Here is a 15,092-nt window from a genome sequence, read left to right as displayed (position 1 = left end):
GTGCATCATTCATGGGGAGCTACTATGCCTGTGAGCATAGCAGCCTGGGAATGTCTGAGAATGAGTGCCCCCAGCCCTTAATCCATGACTGATGAGTGTTGGCATATATATATTCCTATTCTCCTGCCCCTTGGCTGGGATATTTCTGTGGGGTGTACTTTATATCAATTCTGTGGGATTGTGGTTATCTACTGTGGTAGATTTAATAATGTACCCATTATTGGCTAATTCCCTTTCCTGTGTCACTTCACCCTCAACTACCCCTTTTCCTTGAAACTCCCAACAAAGTGCTGGTCCTTGAAACTTGGCTCTGGGTTGGCCTCTGTAAGAACGAAGAGGAAGACGGTGATTACTTCCTAAACTCTAGAGAATAAAAATTACAGTCTTTGGTCTGCTTTGGGAGGTAATAAAGCAAACCAGGTCGGCTATAGGGAGAGGTGATCAGGTTTGACAGTGAAGGAATTTGAATTCTAGGTTAAGAGATTTGGTTTGCTTCCAAATTTCTTCTGAAATCTTTGAGTTTGGGGATAAAGTAATTGAAAGGATATTTGAATATGATGAATCTAGCTGTGGTACGTGGGGGCAGGGAGGGTCTACACGGAGGGTGATCAGTTAGGAAACAGTTCAAACAGCACAGTTAGGAGTGCATTAGTGAGGTGGCAGTGAGAATGGAAAGGCATAGAGGAGAGAGAATGTGAGGGGAAAAAATGACAGGATTTGGAGTCTAGCTCTGTGATGTGGGGAGGGAGGTGGTGGGAGGGGAGAAGTAGAAAATGTCTGAGGCTCTGTGAGCTAAACAGCAGCAGTATCATTAACAGAGATGAGGAAGCCATGAGTGGGATCTGGATTTCACGAGTTAAAGACATTTGGAGTTTGTGCCAGTGGAATGTCCAAGTAGAAATGTCCAGCAGACAGCTGGAAATATAAGAAGGGAGGAAGGATTTGGTTTCAGAATTGGGGCTCTTTCAGGCAGCGATAAATGTGGCTGGCTATTTTGAAAAGCCCAAAGAAACACTTAACTTTTTTTTTTTTAATAGATCTTTATTGGAGTATAACTGCTTCACAGTACCGTGTTAGTTTCTGTTGCACAACAAATCCAATCACTTAACTTTATACAAGTCTTATAGTCCCGACCTCATGACTCTCAGTAGAGAAGGAGGAATGTCATAGTAACCTGCAATTATTGGTGGACTTTGCAGTTGAAACACACATACCCTTGTGATGTGGAGAGGCTGTAAGCATGCATGTGGGCAAGAGGGGGATTGGAAGGGCAGAAAGCTAGGTTCTAACCAAGCAAGTTCTTGAAGATACTGGACAACCAGGAAAGTGAGAAGTCAAGTTTAAGGACTTTGGCAGGATTCAGGCACAGTAGACAGATTTGGAATTCTGGAGACTGAGATTTGGCCAAAAGACCAGCCAATCCCAGCAGAGTCCTCAGATTTAGAGGACTGATGCTGTTTGTTTTCTGCCTAGTTTTATGGAGTGGCACTGGCCAGACACCGAAGGATGTTATTAAGGAATCCCTTCCTTAGCCTTTTCTTCTTCAGGCTAAACAATCCTTATTTCATTCTCACGTGTCATACTTTCCATTTCTTTAATTATTTGTTACTCTTCTCTGAACTTTCTCCAATATCCCTCTTAAAATACTGAGACCAAACCTTATACACACCATGACAACTGGCTTAGGGCTGGGCACAGGAAATGATTCTTTTTCTAAAATGTCACACATAGGCAACATTCCTTTACAGGTTTTCCACCTGTTTTTAATGCGACCATTTAGTACTCATCTAGACATCATGCTAATTTCAGACAAAATGTGATCATAATGGAACGTCTTTTCCAATAATTTTCTGTTTTAACTTCAAAGGCTCAGAGTTGGAAAGGGTATTGGCTCAAATCAGCTCCCCTCCCCTCCCCTCCCCCTGCATTTTAGGAAGATAGAGGTAGAACATTATAGAATATTGCCATTTTCTATATTATAGAGGTAGAACATTATAGAGGTAGAACATTATAGAATATTGCCATTTTCTCTCGTGTCGTGAAATATACGAGGCAGATTGTCAGGCTTTTGCCTTAATTTGTGCTTTTGCCCCTGCTCATCCCAACAGATTAAACACTGGGCTAGCTAAAATGTGCTGAGAAGTAATACATTAAAAGGAATTTTCTCAGACATGAGTCAAAACTGGAAGTAGGGGAGGACGCGCCAGGGAGCTGAGAGATCGCTCGCTCTGACAGCATCTCTGGGAGTAATTTTCCATGTGGACTGAAGGAAGATCTTGTAAGGCACAGCCCGGGTTACACATGCTGGACTCCGATTCCGCAGGATTTATAAGCCATTACTGGAGAGAGTCTAAGGCTCTCCTGGCACAGGCAGAGGAGGAAGAAATGTTCAATGGACAATAAAAACTTTCGGTTTACAGAGTAAACCAAAAACAGGGCCTTCGTTTTACAGGGTTTAGAAACTTGCCCCTGAGTTAACGGGGGTGTGGGGTGTGTCTACATTTCCATCGTTCATTGTCGGGCGAGGTCCCATTCAACCAGGATTGCTATGGATTTGACGTCGCTTCTGCTCTGAGGGTAGCATCTAAATGTAGACAAGAGCAGATTCGCACCCTTAGAGGCTACCGGGAAGCTCAGGGCGCTGGGGAAGCAGAGAGGAGGGAGCGGGGAGCGCCGCCCGTCGGCCAGACTCCCAGCGTCTCCTCCCCCTGTCTCGGGCCCACTCCCAAACTTAACTGCACGCTTCCCGGTTCCAGCCAGAAGCCCTGCGTGAGCCTCCACACGTAGCCGCAGACGGCTCCTTAAATAGGTCGGAATTGAGCAAACAATCCCAGACGTGGGGCTGGGGCAAGCGCGCAGGCAGGCGAGCGCAGACAACCGCACGGTGCACGCAGCAGCGCGCCGGGTCAGCCGGCGGCCAATAGCCGGGGCGCGGCCCGCCCCGTCGCCTCCCCCTCGGGGAGCCTATAAGTTGCCCGCGGCGCCGCGGGCGCCCGCCGCTCTGCGCCTTCCAGACCACCTAATTCCCGCCCCTCTCCACGCCGCTCGAGCTGCCGGGCGTGGGTACCCTGCGCCCAGTCGGCCCGTCCGCCTCCGCCCGCATTCGTTGGCCCGGGGCGGATCAGGGGTCTCCACTCTCGCGAGAGGTGGGCCGCTGCAGGGCGGCAGGGGCGCCGGAGCCCGCGCGGGCCCTCGACGGGCCGAAGATGGGGCGGTGCGCGGTGCAGCCGCGGCTGCTGCTGCTGCTGGCGCTCGTCCTCCAGCCCTGGGACCCTTGCCTGGGTGCAGACTCGGGGAAGTCCTCCAGCATCCCCACAGGTGAGCACTTCCGCGGGCCGCCCTGTCCCGCGAGGCTCGGCCGGATGGGCAGTTCATTCATCCACCGGTCCGTCGCGTGGGGTCGGCCGGGTGAGTTGGTGGAGGGGGGCGCCCGTCCCTCCCAGGTCCGCAGAGGTGATTCGGTGGGAGCCTGTCCTTCCCCGGGACCACTGAGGTGAGTCGGGGTGGGCTGTCCATCCTCCCCAGGACCGCCCAGGTCTTCCCCAGAACTGCGCTCGGGCTGTGCTGATCCCCGGGGGAGTGTGGGAGCATCCGCCCTCGTGGGCTCTCGGAGTTCTCCGTAACCCGAGAGCGCACGAAGTTTTCTTCAGCACAAGTTGGGGTTTCCTTTTGGTCTTGCAGGTCGGTGGGCACCAGCACCTTTCCTGCAACTTTGCTTTCTCCTCCTTTGCTGGAGTTGGCATGATTTATCCGTTTTGGACAAAGCAGTACTCCCTCTGTGACCTAAACACGGGGCTAGTGTACTTTCTGATTGATGGTGACACATTCCTTCCAGCGCCCCAGGAAGCAGCTGGTAACACCTACCTCCTGCCAGAAACAACGCTCAAAACCGTGGTTGTTTTCAGTAAGGCTGCTTGGCTACCCAATACCTCCAGGAGGTAGCTTTCCTCTTTGTAGATTATGGAGGGGAAGCTGTCCACAGCTTTTCCGCTTGGCCACCCTTTTCGTAAGCCTGGTGCCCTTCCTTGTTTTCAGAAGCTGGAACTGCAGCGAATAGTCAAGTTCATGTAAAATAAAACTTTTTACATTTAGCAAGATTAAAGGGAGCCTCACCACATGTTTGTCGAAACATACTTTGCTGCCATTTGCTGCACATGAGATATCCTTGGAGTGTTCCGCTTTTGTGCTCTAACTCTGTGCTCTCTGAAATTAGATCTTGCATTTAAATGTCCTTCTGCTGTACCACTTTTGTTTAAAAATTAAAATCATTCTGTCATTTTTTGGGGGGGGGGAGTAAATAGGGCACTTTTCTGCTTGAACTTTACTTAAGCACAAGGACAGGAATTTCTATTTTAGGTTTACATTCAGAAGTTGACATTTGGTGTAGAACCCAGTCAATCCATGTAAGCAATACTTTTGTTTTCATCTGTAAGTGTTTCAGAAAACTTCAGTGGACTAAGTTGCCCATCTTTCTACATTCCTGCCAAACAGTACTTGCTTTGTTAGTTTGAGAAACTTCAGCATTTGGATAGATTTTTGTCAGCTACAGGATACTTTTCTTTCTCTCAGATATATGTGATGGCTTCAAAATGAGTTTCTCAACCCTTTGTGGTTTCTTTAAATTTGAACTGAATTTTTTTCATTACTCTAAAATTATCTTTTGCTGTAACATCTAGAAAATAGACAAGAAAATGCCTTCAGCAAACCTGGAAAAGGAGACATTAAAAAAAAATTCCCAGAAAAATGACTTTCTTTGTTGAAACACCCAAGGAAACTTACTGGGAAATAAAATAACCTCTAAGGGCTTTGCCACTCTTAGAGGGACCTCTTCAGCCTTTGTATATTTTATTTCACTTCATTATCAACAGCCCTTACTTTTTATAGAAGACATCTCTTTGTGGCTGCGTTTAGGTTTACATTCAAAATTATCTTTCTTTCCTAATCTGACTTTTAAGTTTCATGGAGCTGGACAGTAAAGTTTTAACGGATTGTAACATCAGAGAAGGGAATTTCAGATATGAATGCTTTTCTCAGAAAATGACCATATAAAACCCACTGCTGGGGCTTTCCTGGTGGCGCAGTGGTTGAGAGCCTGCCTGCTAATGCAGGGGACACGGGTTCGAGCCCTGGTCTGGGAAGATCCCACATGCCGCGGAGCAACTAGGCCCGTGAGCCACAATTACTGAGACTGCGCGTCTGGAGCCTGTGCTCCGCAACGAGAGAGGCCGCGATAGTGAGAGGCGCACGCACCGCGATGAAGAGTGGCCCCCACTTGCTGCAACTGGAGAAAGCCCTTGCACAGAAACAAAGACCCAACACAGCCATAAATAAATAAAAAAAAAAAAAAAAAAAAAAAAAACCCACTGCTGACAACTGAGGACTGATTTTGGTGGGTGGGCATGGGGAATTCAGATATCATCTAAATGCAGAAAATTATTGATTTGTCATAGATGGAGCCAGCAGTAGCCAGCTTGATTATGAACTGTGTGTAGGTAGATGTGATAAGCTAATCAATATCGATGGTACAGTGCTTGATAACATGGGGAGAATCATGGATTATGTTCCATTTTCTCTCTAAACTATTACAACTGAAAATTGCTCAACTGGAAACTTTTCTTATCTATGTAAATATCAAGCAAACTTTAGAACTCTAAGTTGTCTAGCTTACTTAATAGGAGGTCTTTAAGAAGAGCGCTTATCATCTCTAACCCGCTATTTTTGTCACCATGTCCCAGCTAGCCATGAAGAAATAGATTAGACCAGGGTTTTGTGGCTGTGTTTACATTTTGAGCTAGATAATTATTTATTGTGGGAGACTATCCAGTGCATTTTACGATGTTTAGCAGTATCCTTGGCCTCTACCCACTAGACGCCAGGAGCACCTCCTCCAGGAGTGAAAATGAAATATGTCTCAAAATGAAAAATGGCCACATGTCTCCTGAGGGACGAAATTGCCCAGGGTGGGAAATCACTGGATTAGACAAATCTATGTGTATTTGAGGCAATGTGGCATTATAGTGTTACTGGAATGATAATGGCGACTCTTTTTTGGAAACAAATATTTAGAGTGATTTTTCCATTTTTCCACTGTAGTAGGGAATGTGTTGTTTGAATCACATTACATTAATCAGTTTTTGGAATATGGTTTTTCCTAGCTTTGATGGTGTACGTTAACCAGAGTTGAGAACACTGCATTATGTTCTCTTTCCTGAGAGTTCTACTGTGTACTGCATTCATTCCTTTTTGATTGCCACTTTATTCTCAGCATGGAAAGACTCTAAATAAGAATTTGGTTAAAAACAATCATTTTCTCCTAGAATCATTTATAGGAATTTTGCCTTAAACTTTTATCTCCATGGGAGCGTTTGAGGCAAAACTCTCCTAACAAGCATCAGCAAATCAAGTTCATACCCTGATTTATGTTTCCTACACTTTTTTCCTTCTCAATGAGAGAAGGTGTATTCCTGCCAAGAATTTGTAACTAGGTCTCCAGACCTGGATCAACATTTGGTGTGTTTTCTAAGGTACCCTGCCTATTCCATGATCTAAATTGGGCAGAAACCAGGTTTTGCACAAAAATGGAGGAAATGGTTTCACATGTTTCTGTCAAGACCAGTATTTTTCAACCATGTTCATTTATAAACTCTTTAATTTACCCTGGCACATTCAAGGAGGAAAGGAAAGGTTTGTCCCTATCTGCTGATGCAAACTGACAATTTATGGGGTGGAGAGGAAAAAACCAAGGTCCTGGAAAAAACCCGAGAAGAAGAGAGGGAGGCTTGCCCTTTGTGTACTTTCTGTGTCCTGGGCTCCAGCCACACAGAACGACCAGTCTCTGCCTTTCTTTCATGTAAAAATAGACATACAAAACAATTCTAGAGAATGTGAGGACCAGAAATGAAAATTAAATTGAGATACCCTTTTCTACCCATCACATTGACCAAAGCATTTAAAAAATAAACTCTGATCATACCAACTGTTGTGAGGGTGAGAAGTCTCAGGAAGCACAACACCTTTGGAGAACAATTTAGTAATGTCTAGTGGAATTGAGAATCCACGTATCCTGCCATCCTAGATACACATGTACAGGTCTCTCAAATTTCTACCTCTGTCTGTTCTCCTTGAAATTATATTCTTTGTTTATATCTAGCTCCTAAGAAATTCTTCTCCATCCTACCTTTTGTTTGGCTCTCTTTCTAACTTCTTAATGCAGTTGGTTTATACAGATCATATCTGCTTTGTATGATAGATATTTATGTTTAATACATTTTTTGGAGTAAAGGATTGAGTCTTATTCATTTTTGTACTCCTCACAGTACCTTCCCTGTTCTTTTAACACAAAGAAGATTCTCAGTTTATGTTTGTTGAGTTTCTGGCCACCTCGGAGAATTATGAAAAGTGGCATGCAGTCAATGAGATTGCTAGCTGCTCCTTTTCCTAGGGTTTTAACTAAGTTCACTGAGTTTCCTTTCTCTACCCGGGGACCCATGCACTACCATGATCAAGGAACTTACCCATGAAACATCAGGCAAGGCTTTGTTTCTGAACAAGTTGTTGGCAACTCTTTTTTTTTTCCTTGGCTGTGTTGGGTCTTCGTTTCTGTGTGTGGACTTTCTCTTGTTGTGGTGAGCGGGGGTTACTGTTCGCTGCGGTGCGCAGGTTTCTCATTGTGGTGGCTTCTCTTGTTGCAGAGCATGGGCTCCAGGCGCGCAGGCTTTAGTAGTTGCAGCGTGTGGGCTCAGTAGTTGTGGCTCGCGGGCTCTAGAGCACAGGCTCAGTAGTTGTGGTGCATGGCCTTAGTTGCTCTGCGGCATGTGGGATCTTCCTGGACTAGGGATCGAACCTGTGTCCCCTGCATTGGCAGGCAGATTCTCAACCACTGCGCCACCAGGGAAGTCCAGTTGTTGGCAATTCTTCTCCAGAAGTTATATTTTCTGCTCTACCTACCTTTCTCAATATAAAATCACACCTTCAGAAATGCTTTCATGTGGTTGGATACCATGATCCTTTTTTTATAGATGGTGAAATGGACATTTAGATGGTTACTTGAAGATCAGATAGCTGAAAGCAACACAAGAGGGACTTGTGCCCTTTCTTCAGGCCATGCTCTGTGTCTTTCCTGACCCCTTTATTCTTTTGGACTTTCGGTACCGATGGGAAAGAAATAGAGACTAGGCATCAGGGAATCTAAAGAAGCAAAAGGGCTGCTTTGCTAAAGAGCACTCATTTTGTAGGTTTATATAAATGGAGGGGAAAGGGCTAGGCAGGGGCTGAAGGTAAGCTGGGCCCCTGGCCAGGGATGACAAACTACAGCCCATGGGCCAAATCCGGCAGACTATAAACAGCTACCTGTTTTTGTACAGCCAGTGAGCTAATGATGATTTTTACATTTTTAAATGGCGGAAAAATATAAATATAAATATATAGATATATATATATCTCATGACATGTGAAAGTTATATGAAATCCAATATTCAGGGTCCGTAAAGTTTTATTGGCTCACAACCACATTCGTTCGTTAACATATCATCTGTGGCTGCTTTGGTGCTACAAGGCAGAGTCGAGTAGTTGTCACAGAGGCTATGTGTCCTGTAAAGTCTAAATTGTTTGCTCTCTGGCCCCGTACAGAAACCCTTTGCCGACTTTTGCCTTAGGAGATGATATTCCCTCTTAAGCCATGTCTCCTGCAGATCTGCTGCTCTTTGGGAAAGAGCCACATTCTGGACAGTAGCAGCTGGCTCTGGGCACTTGAGAGAGCTGTTTTTCATTTTAGCCTTTGCCAGTGATTCCTGTGGCATTTTGAATTCAAACATAGAGCTTCTCTGTTACATCTTTTTAAACCTGGTGCTTGATGCTAACGAGACATGTACTTTGGTGTAAATAGTGTGCTTAGGATAAAAAATGGATTTATATATCCTACCAAATGTAAAATAGATAGCTAGTGGGAAGCAGCCGCATAGCACAGGGAGATCAGCTCGGTGCTTTGTGACCACCTAGAGGGGTGGGATAGGGAGGGTGGGAGGGAGACGCAAGAGGGAGGAGATATGGGGATATATGTATATGTAGAGCTGATTCACTTTGTTATACAGCAGAAACTAATACACCATTGTAAAGCAATTATACTCCAATAAAGATGTCAAAAGAAAAAAAAAAAGAATAAAACACCCTGGGGGCTGATTGGAAAGGAGATGCATGTTTCTGTTTCAGAGTTTGTGGGTGTTCTAGAAATTTGGTCTAGAAACTTGACTGAATATGTGGCTTGATTCCTGGGAGGAAATGATTAGCACATTTATCAATGACTATTTTTATTCTTCTTCAACCTTTGCTGTAAAACTTAGGCTAAACTGAGAAATTGGTGCTTTTAAAATGACAGATATTTTTCTTTTGCATTTTACCCCTTTGCATTTGCTGCGATGTGTTTGCCTCACTAAACTTAAATAACAACTAATTTTCAGAACTATTGAGATTTTAATTAGCCAAGAAATAGTTATCCAGAGTAGTAGAATTATAAACAGTGCATCATGATTTGTTGTCCTTATGCTACTTACTATCTTTTTAAAATTGAAGTACACTTGATTTGCTACTTACTATCTTATGGCCTATTATGTTGCAACCTTTGTTTGGTAATGGTGCTACTGAATTTATCACTATGCTATTAACTGTGTCACAGGAATGCTCCGTCAAAAAATACTTTTTATAATTAAAAAATACGGAAACTTTAAATACGTTTTAATGCTTCCCCTTCAGGATAACTTTATTTAAAACAAACTTTAAAGAGTGAAGATATGTTATTTTTATACCCAGAGGAAAGATTTCCATTACATATTTTATTTTGTGTGTGAAAAGAGGCACATCAACTTCTGTTAATGATTTTGACTTAGTTTTTAAATATAAATCTCTGTATTAAAAAAATAAACTAATTCAGGTTAGTGCATTTACGTACTTAGTTACTAGATTGAGTCATAAGTATTTTTCAGGCCTTGATTGTATTAGTAGCATACTGTAGCAGTTATGGGAAAATAACAATCATTTTTTATTCCAATTGAAATGTGGGTATATCTCCCCCCTTCAATTTCTTTCTTTCTTTCTTTCTTTTTTTTTAAATACAGCTCTATTTCATTCTAAGTTGATTCTTTTTTTTTTTATTAATTAATTATTTATTTTGGGCTGTGTTCAGTCTTCATTTCTGTTAAATTTATTCTTAAAAAAAGATGTGATTACGTGAGAAAATGCTTAATTTGCTAGTGTGGACATGTACTTTGTTTACTGTTTATATTCTGCTATAAAAAATTTGGTTTAAAGTTTAGTTTGTATAGGGTTGGAATTGCATTTTGTCTAGTTAGGGAGAAAACTTTGAATAGTGAGTAGACTATCTTTGCTTTATAGTGAAAATCTTCATTAGAAATGGAAAAAAACACTTTAATTTCATACAATTGAAAGAACATGCTTATTGCTATTAATATAGTCTGTGAAGCTTTTAATACAAAAAGAGTTTTTGAGGACATACAGCTAAAATGAGGGGGCTAAATGGTCAGGGAAAGTGCTTCTAAAAAACACGGGCTAGGGTTATAATTAAATCTCATTTGTTATATTGATTTTAACATTGCTTTTATTATTTTGGATGTGTAAGACAGCCCAGTGTTATTACATTGACTGATCATCTGCTCATTTACTTTAGGGTTACATACTAAAAATTTTAAAAGGAATTCTATTTATTTTTCTAGTTACTGCTAATCTGTTTCAACATTTCTTCCAAAGAGAAAGAGGGAGGGGATTTTCCTCTGATTAAAGTGCTGTGGTTCTGTTCTTCTAATGCTGTGGACATCATAGGGTAAAGATTCTTACGGCAGGAAGGAGCTTGCAAGCACATGTAATTTTTGTCGCTCTCCTCACCAGCCCCAGTCAGACCCAGACGTTCAGAGGTACTGAGGAGACACTGAATATGCACCATGCCACACAGCTTCACTGTCTGCAGGCACAGCAGCAAGTGGAAGAAGGACGTGGAGTCCGGGCAGTCTTGAGTTCCTGATTCTGGGACACTGTCCAGGAAAAGCCCCAGAAACTCTGCATCTCAGTTCCAATGACCACAGAGCCCCAACACAGAGCCAGTGTCCCATCAGCAAGGCTCTTTCATGGACTATAGTCTGTTTTACTGGTTTGAAGCTACAATTTTTATTGGGCCTTAGGGTGCTAATTACTTTTAGGCGCTACACACCTGGCTAGGAAGGGAGCCAGTTAACTTTTAGATTTTTAAAATTTATTCTCAAAACTGGTTCTTTAAATATTTGATCCTTTTCTTCCTGGGTCTAGCAGTATACTAAACACGAGCAGCTGTTTTAGCATGCCAAAAAAAAAAAAAAAAAACCAACAACAACAAAAAAGCAAATATAGAATTAAATTTTTTTTTTTTTTGGAGGAAACTGGCTAACAGTTTGTAGGCAGATTAAAAGGACCTCCCTAATTCAATCGCCTAGGGAAGTCTTACAGAGCCATCATGCAGAGGGCAAACTGGCTCTCTGATGGGATTTTCCAGTCATGCCCAAGCCAGCTCTGAGGCCCCTTGTCTTCCGAGGGCCCCTTGCTCTCCTGCGCTAACCTTGCAGACCTCTCTCCTGGCCTCCAGCTGGCACCACAACTGTGACCAGAGTGCCTTGGTCATCCAGAGCGTCTGAAATTCCTGTCGGCCACGTCTAGAGAGGGACAATTCTCCTTTTCTTCTTAGTTTAGTTTAAACAGGGGTGGAATTTTTTAAACAGTGACTTTACTGGGTAACCAAGGGCAAAACAAAACAAAACCCCAAACTGGAAAACCACCAAAGCAAAGCAATGAACAGACTTACAAATTAGAGACTCAAGAGTTCTTACTCTACTGTGACTTTACTTAAAGACCTGCCTACCTGCACATCCTCGGGGATTCATAGGTTCTCTGTCCGTGCTCAGCTTTTCTCCTCTCTTCCGTCCTACTTCTCCTCACCAACTTCTTTTACACAGACAGCTCTTTCTTCTCCAGCGTTGGAGTCCATGAAGTTCATAGGTAGATAAATGTTACTAGGTTGTGAAATAATAAAAAAATATGTTTATTTTGGTCTCAACAGCCGCCCCCCTCGCCCCATTCCTGCTAATATTTGGCCTTTGGGCCTTGTTCCTGACACAGAGCTCCTAAAACTCTTGTAATTTCCTGAGTGATAGGAGTGTCTGACACAGAGCTCCTCTATCCCTTGGAATTTCTTTGGTGATAGGAGCATCTTTTGTTCTAATGAGACAACTCTTGGTGGGCTCTTGGATGGAGTCTGGTCACTAGAAAGACCAAGCCGTGATTAGAAACTTGGAGCTTTCAGCCCTATCCCCCCATATTCCACGGAGGGAGAGGGTTTTGAAACTAAGTTAATAATCGATCACGCCTATGTGATGAAGCCGCTACAGAGGTCCCTAAAGTTCAGGTTTTGGAGAGCTTCTGAATCTTGGAATGCATCTACAAGCCAGGAAGGTGGTATACCCCAACTCCAGAGGGGACAGAAACTCCTGCCCTGGGGACCCTTCTAGACCTTGACCCATGTATCTCTTCATCTTGCTGTTCATTTGTATCCTTTAAAATATTTTTATAATCAATTGGCAATAGTAAGTCAACTGTTTTCCTTGGTTCTGTGAGCCACTCTAGAAAATTATTGAACCTGAGAAGGGGGGGTCTTGGGAACTTCTGATTTGTAGCCAAGTCACTCAGAAGTTGTGAGTAACCTGGGGACCTACTACTTGCGATGGGTATCTGAAGTGGGGGCAGTCTTATGGGACTGAGCCCTTAACCTTTCGGGTCTGTAGTGATTCTGGTTAAATTGAACTGAATTGCAGGACACCCAGCTGATGTGGGAGAAAGGGTCTGTGTGGGAAAAAACCCACACATGGGTGTCAGAAGTATTGTGTGTGTATATAGTAGAGGAGAACACCATAGTGTTTTCTCTAGACATCGGTGCACGAGATATTTTTATATTTTCGTAGGGACCTATCAGCCTAACCCTAGTCATTTATTTTCTTCAGTGGGTAAGTTTTTAATGCATTTTTGCTCACAACTCTTTTGATAGTGCTTTTTTCTTGGTTTTGAGTAGTAATTTACATTGGCTTATATGAATCTACACTCTTCAATAAATCTACGCTTATTTAAGTAACTTTAAAAATTCTCCCAGAATACACTTTTTCTAGAGGTAATTAGCAGTATTGTAACTTCTTAGATACAAATGCATGCTAAGAACAATTCCTATTGTGTAATATTCTGAAGTGTCACAATTAATATTTCAAAATTTAATTCTATGAGTATTTATTGAATGGCTAGTCTGTGTTCCAAGTTGCCTTATATGGAGGAAAAAGAGAAAAAACATGACAAACCAAAAATGTGTTAGGCTCAGTTCCTGTTCCACATTGAAATTCTAAGATTCTTACATAGAAGATAATGCATATGTAAAACTGAACAAATGAAAAGAGCACTTATGATGAAACCTGGCCTGTGGGGAAGACCATAGACATCTGGGCATCGGGAAACCTACATCTAAGTTCTAACCCTTCCACTCACTAACCTTGAGTCAATTACCTTGCCTCTCCCGACTTCTTTGTAATTTATGATCTCTCTAGCTCTGTTATTTGATGTTTCTTGAATTCTAAATGTCAGGATGTGTAGTGGAGACAAAGTGCTGCAGGAATCAGAAATGAGGTCTCAAGGAAATTTACTATTGATATTTTTGTTTGGCCAAAGAAAGCATAGATACAAAGTTGTTTTGTAGTTTAATATTCTAGTTATTCTATCAGGAGCTGTACTTAGGCTTCGATTGTTTCTTTTCCTAATTAACTTTTGATTTAGAGATAAGAAAATAGGGCCAAGAATAATTAATTTACATTTTAAAATATTTCAAGTGTTTTAATGTGAGAGGAGAAAACAATCTGGTGTTTATATGAAGCTGTTTTCCATCTCCTGAGAAGAATCATATACTCTTCAGTACATTTAAATATTGTAAGCTGTTTTTAAAAATAACTGTATATTCCTCTGTTTCCACCCTGACTGTTTAAGTCCTGTCGGTTAACAAAAATGATTCTGATAACTCTTTCGAAGTTAAAGAATTTTTTTAATGAAATGTGCTGTTTAAAAATTGGAAGCCCTCCTCCAGATTGTTCTGAAACACTTATCAAATCACCTAGGTCTACTTTTTAGAGTCATTAAATATTTTAAAAATATGATTGCATTTAGTAAACTAGAAACATGGTAAATAAAAAGAAAATCAGCTCATGGGAGAAAAAAGTTTTTGTGTGCATTGTGTGTGTGTATGCGTAGTGTTTGCTACCCACAGAGATAACTGTTAAGCCTTGAGAGTGGAGTAGAAATTCGGAGTGCCTTTTGATCTGGACTTTTCTTGGATATATTTTTCGTTCATTGTCACAGTAACATTTATTCTGCATGTGTTTGCACCCCTGGAGTGAAACATATCTAGTAAATGGTATAGTCTTAGACCCAGGCCTCGGAAGAGGTGGTGGTGCTTTTCTCTTCGGGCTATTTTTCCTACTGCTGCAGATAGATTTTATGTAAATTGAAGGAAGCAGTTCAAAGAAAACAATTGGATGGGAAAGAGGGTGGCTTAATTTTGAAAACATACAGTTGTTACTTTTTCAAGTATAAGATTACCAAGAAATCACGGAACCATTTAGTCTGGGTGTTGTTTTTGGAGATTAACTGTGATTTATTGAATAAGCAAGTAAACATTAGCAGATGTTTCTCGTGTAGCATCGGTAAGGTTGAAGAAAAATCTGTTTCATTAAAATAATTACTTTTGTATTACTATAAAATAGTTGATACGTTTAGGTCCCTCAAGTGTAAGCATGGGTTTTTTTCATAAGGTATATAATCCTAAATAGTCAAGCTCCTCTTCTCCATAGCAAGTCGCTGAATGGCTCTGTTACGCGAGTGGCAGCAGCACCACGGGTTGCAGTTACAGCGGGTTACAGTTTACGGCTGAGTGGGATTTTTTTAGGTTGAGGTAAGAGATAAACTAAGAAGCTTATGTTAAATCGTACATGTAAACTTAAGAAATGTCCGCACTTGACAGTTCTAGCTCC

General features: G+C 42.0%; 1 protein-coding gene across 2 annotated transcripts in view; it reads left to right on the top strand.

Moving 5' to 3' along the window:
* Positions 1-2,925: 2,925 nt before the first annotated feature.
* Positions 2,926-15,092, top strand: part of PLOD2 (procollagen-lysine,2-oxoglutarate 5-dioxygenase 2) — a 107,368-nt gene continuing 95,201 nt past the window's right edge. The window contains exon 1 of one of the 2 annotated variants that reach the window (XM_082461216.1): positions 2,926-3,318. In XM_082461216.1, the coding sequence (XP_082317342.1) occupies positions 3,207-3,318 (112 nt within the window). In that variant the 5' untranslated portion in view covers positions 2,926-3,206. The remainder of the gene's footprint in view (positions 3,319-15,092) is intronic. The other variant, XM_082461215.1, reaches the window with a different exon arrangement.

Source organism: Balaenoptera physalus, assembly GCF_965194825.1.
Source record: "Balaenoptera physalus genome assembly, chromosome: 4".
Classification (NCBI taxonomy): domain Eukaryota; kingdom Metazoa; phylum Chordata; class Mammalia; order Artiodactyla; family Balaenopteridae; genus Balaenoptera; species Balaenoptera physalus.
Note: the sequence above shows the minus strand (reverse complement) of the source record. Positions and strands in the feature narration are given on the sequence as shown.